The sequence below is a fragment of the Ceratina calcarata genome, unplaced genomic scaffold (assembly GCF_001652005.2).
Source record: "Ceratina calcarata isolate Rehan_Ccalc_2016 unplaced genomic scaffold, ASM165200v1 scaffold2138, whole genome shotgun sequence".
Taxonomy (NCBI): domain Eukaryota; kingdom Metazoa; phylum Arthropoda; class Insecta; order Hymenoptera; family Apidae; genus Ceratina; species Ceratina calcarata.
Genome location: NW_017143093.1, coordinates 1,295 through 4,931, shown reverse-complemented (window position 1 = coordinate 4,931; position 3,637 = coordinate 1,295). Strand labels below are relative to the sequence as shown.

At 31.0% G+C, this 3,637-nt stretch overlaps 3 protein-coding genes across 4 annotated transcripts; 1 reads left to right on the top strand and 2 right to left on the bottom strand.

Moving 5' to 3' along the window:
• Positions 1-22: 22 nt before the first annotated feature.
• Positions 23-466, bottom strand: LOC108622307 (WASH complex subunit 5-like; the record flags this gene model as incomplete). Its single annotated transcript, XM_018020101.2, has 2 exons — positions 319-466; positions 23-125 (listed from the first exon to the last, which is right to left on the bottom strand). Coding segments are annotated over exons 1-2 (225 nt in total), but the record flags the coding sequence as incomplete, so codon positions are not given.
• A 60-nt stretch (positions 467-526) lies between these two features.
• On the top strand, positions 527-1,783 carry LOC108622309 (transmembrane protein 223-like). Its single transcript, XM_018020103.2, has 4 exons — positions 527-935; positions 1,017-1,279; positions 1,362-1,504; positions 1,568-1,783. The coding sequence occupies exons 1-4, from the start codon at positions 769-771 to the stop codon at positions 1,721-1,723; spliced, it is 729 nt and encodes a 242-aa protein (XP_017875592.1). The 5' UTR covers positions 527-768; the 3' UTR covers positions 1,724-1,783.
• LOC108622308 (uncharacterized) lies at positions 1,712-3,613 on the bottom strand. 2 transcript variants are annotated; one of them, XM_026811385.1, is made up of 6 exons: positions 3,488-3,613; positions 3,221-3,290; positions 2,938-3,127; positions 2,655-2,866; positions 2,318-2,569; positions 1,712-2,242 (listed from the first exon to the last, which is right to left on the bottom strand). In XM_026811385.1, exons 3-6 carry the CDS (start codon positions 3,079-3,081, stop codon positions 1,984-1,986), a joined length of 867 nt encoding a protein of 288 aa, XP_026667186.1. In that variant the 5' UTR covers positions 3,082-3,127; positions 3,221-3,290; positions 3,488-3,613; the 3' UTR covers positions 1,712-1,983. The 2 variants fall into 2 exon arrangements, with proteins under 2 accessions (XP_026667186.1, XP_017875591.1); XM_018020102.2 differs by having other exon boundaries at positions 3,221-3,613.
• Between the last annotated feature and the right edge of the window lie 24 nt (positions 3,614-3,637).

Genomic DNA, 3,637 nt, shown 5'->3' with positions numbered 1-3,637 from the left:
CTATTATTGTCAATGTACTTACAGGATCATTTTCTATTTTTTGCTCATAAGTATTAGCTGATTTAAAATAAGCAAAATCAATTATAATTGATCCATACTTTTGGACAATCTTTTTCGAATTTAGGCTGTAAAATAAAAAGTACAATTTAATTTTGATTTTAAAAACATAGTGTCATTTTTAGTTTGAATAATGTTAATAACTGAATATAGAAAATATTGATATGTTAAAACTGTCGAGCGGAAATAAGAACGATTGTTTCAATATAATATTACTTTATAAATAACGATTTCATAATAATTCGCAAGTATGTAAATAACCTAAAGACAGGTGGCACATAGTCCTTTAATCTCATCAATTCGGCTACAATAGCATTTCCACGGGATACAAGCCGCAATAAATTTTGTCCACAAACATTATTCGCTGCTAAGAAATCACCCATTTCGCGTTTATTTCTTTATTTTAATAAATGCTTTTCGATCCCGAATCTCAAGACCCCGGTGTCCATTTGTATTTTGTATCGTATCGCCTTTGCGTATCATCAGTGTATCATCTAATGATACGGTTGGATACGGTGTCTAGTATTACGATAATGTCGAAGAGAATAATGTACCCTACATTGTAAATAACGCATGTTCAGTTAGTTGTAATAAAATGAATTATGGGTCATAAAATGAGGTGATAGAAAAGTTGGAAGCATTAGTCAAAAGTGAAAAATATAACAAACTCTATCGACAGCATAACAAAGCGTGTACAGTTACACAATAATAATGATGCTCCTGAATACTTTGTCTTGTAGATGTATATCAAATTCCATTCACAAATTACGAATTGTTTATCAATCATTAGCAAAAAATGCTAAATATAGAAAACCTGTGATCTATCAATCTTTTCATTCTTCACAGAAATGTACGTTTAAAGTAAAACATGCAGTAAGGTAACACAGTTTTATTTGATAATTAATAAAAGAATACTTTGCTTTTAAATAATTTCCTATAAGATATGTGTGTATATACAGATTTAGTAGTGAGGAATTTGTAGCTGAGGCAAACATAAACACAAAAGTAAAAAATAATGTAATATTATATAAAAATGAAAGGACACGTGATTTCATGATGTTAAAAGTAGTTTTCTATGGATGGCTGTTCGTGGTTGGTCTAATGGGAGCTGCTTCTTATGATCCTAGATATATTAAGACATGGTCTAATTATTCAAACTGGTCTGATTATTTAAGAGCTAATGGATCAGGTTTATTATACTTTGGATATGCTGTTCTAGTAGGTAATATAAAATATGAAACGAATTTAACATTTGAACATAATTTCAAAGCTTTTACACATAATATTTATTTTAATATTTACAGGACCCTTGGCCTGTGTTTTACTATACACTTTGAATGAAAGGATTATAAGATACATCATCTTACACAAAGGTGGTAATAAAATAACTGTCATCACTAATCATTTATTTAAAAGCAGTCACAGTTTGACTATTCCTGCTGGTGAGGTATGTTTTCACTGAAATTTAATATTGATTTTTATATTTTTTAAATCTTGTATGTTTCTTAAGGTGCAATCTACTTTATCGAGGGAAAATATGAAAAATTACTTACCAATCAAAATCAAAGGCAGAAGCTTTTATTTTATTCTTGATGGTCAAGGAAAGTTTTTAAACGCAAAATTATTTGATCATACTGTTGCATGTAGAAAAATGTGGAGGAAGTAAAATATATCTTATATTTGTTACAGATTATTTATTCTAAATAAATATTTAATTGTAACATGATTAATGGATATGTCTTACGTTTTTTTACTGCATCAGACACAACTGTAAACATTGTGTCATGTACTTTGATACCATGTATATAAAGTAATATACAATACATATAAAAATAGTCATTATTTTAAACAAAATATAGTTCCATGAACTATATTGCCAACACGTGTTAATCTATAGTTAGTATATATAATATACATTTCTTTGTTTTAATATCTCTGTCTATCGTATGATTTATGAGAATATTTGCTCATTCGATCACTGTATCCGTCGTCGTGATATTTATCTTCTGCTTTATAGTATACCTCAGGCGCTGAGCCTACGTGTCCCTGCCAGTATCGTGTCCAATATAGATCCTCGGGATTAATGTCATGCGGATGTTTTGCATTTCTAAACACATGTACACAGTATATGAGACTTCCTAACAGTGTTAGGAATCCAAACACAAGAAACACTATTCCCAAGATCCTACGAAAACAACAAAATTTTCTTTATATGATGCACTTGTAAATTCATGATACGGCATGTGCAAGGTGTACTCACCAAACTATCAAGGGTTGAAAAAATTGTATCACTATAACAAACCCTAATGCGACAAGGATTAAACCAAGATTAAGTAACAGCATAAGGCAGCAGACTCCTTTAGTATTTGGACAAAAAGGATTAGGTGTGGACATCGTTTCTATGATAATACCATCTTTTCTAGATGTTTGGGACTTTACAGATTTCGCGGAACCGTAACTGTAATGACTAGGCGTACGATGACCTAATCTTGAACTGGGGTGCGACACGTGGCTGGTAAATTGAAAAATAGAGAATTTTATAGTATGATTTTATAGTATGACAGAGATAAGAAATGTCATACTCTTATGTTTTCAACCTTATATCAGAAGTTGTTCTGTACGCAGCGCTCGTAATGTATATATCTGAACCATTGTCACATATGCTACCATGCGAATTACTTTTGCTAAGGGGATGAAGACTATGTCTTGATGAACCAGATAATACCGATCCACGACTATTGTGTACATTTCGGGAATGTCGTCCTTCTTCTTTCTCATATTTTTCCGGATGGTCCTTCTTCGATTTCACCTAAGTAATTTACGTCGTATTAGTTACATATATTGCAATTTAATAGTGAAATTACATGCGTTACAAATTACCATTGTCGTGTGGTCAGCGGATACAATGTATTCAGATACTGTACGATCTGATGGAGCACGGTGACTCTCGTCCCCATCTGTCAAATATTCTCTACTTCTACTTATATTACTATGATATCCTAAGTACCTTGAATTGTTTGTCATTGCGATAAGTATATTTGCACTGTTTGTTTAATAGGTATGAAATAATCTGTTTTAAAATTCCAGTACATAATTATACAGTGCACTAAATCTTAAATTAATTTTATGCATTTCCAAAATATAAAATTTAAACAAAACTTACTTATTATAAATAATGAGAGAGAGAGAGAGATTTCAACTTTACAGAGTTACATGTTACTTGATAGCATCACCTGCAAAAATCATGTAATATAATAAATGCCGCTGTTGGATATATTCCTCATTTAATACATATTTAAGTAATAAACTATTGTATGTAGATGTGTGATATAATGAATATTTTAAAGCGATGCGGAGGCAGAAAATTAGGAGTGTCCATTTTCACAAATGAATTGTAAAGCAATTAATTATTAGAGTCCTTCAATCCTACGTTATATGTGACATCGTCAACATGTATGCCGCAGGTAACAGAAGTCCTAATTTAGTAACGTGATGTCATTTGTCAAGGCTGTATGCATCTTCGATCTATAGCAAGATCATTTCGAATGCATTCCACAATTTTTTGTCAACATATTTTTTA

Excerpts from the sequence above, each read along its gene's own strand:
- LOC108622309 (XM_018020103.2), top strand. The coding sequence starts at position 769 with ATGATGCTCCTGAATACTTTGTCTTGTAGATGTATATCAAATTCCATT. Across the intron at positions 936-1,016 it reads AAAGTAAAACATGCAGTAAG|ATTTAGTAGTGAGGAATTTG; the intron begins GTAACACAGTTT and ends GTGTATATACAG. Across the intron at positions 1,280-1,361 it reads TGGATATGCTGTTCTAGTAG|GACCCTTGGCCTGTGTTTTA; the intron begins GTAATATAAAAT and ends TAATATTTACAG.
- LOC108622308 (XM_018020102.2), bottom strand. The coding sequence starts at position 3,081 with ATGACAAACAATTCAAGGTACTTAGGATATCATAGTAATATAAGTAGA. Across the intron at positions 2,867-2,937 it reads CCGCTGACCACACGACAATG|GTGAAATCGAAGAAGGACCA; the intron begins GTAATTTGTAAC and ends TAAATTACTTAG. Across the intron at positions 2,243-2,317 it reads TTTCAACCCTTGATAGTTTG|GATCTTGGGAATAGTGTTTC; the intron begins GTGAGTACACCT and ends TTGTTTTCGTAG.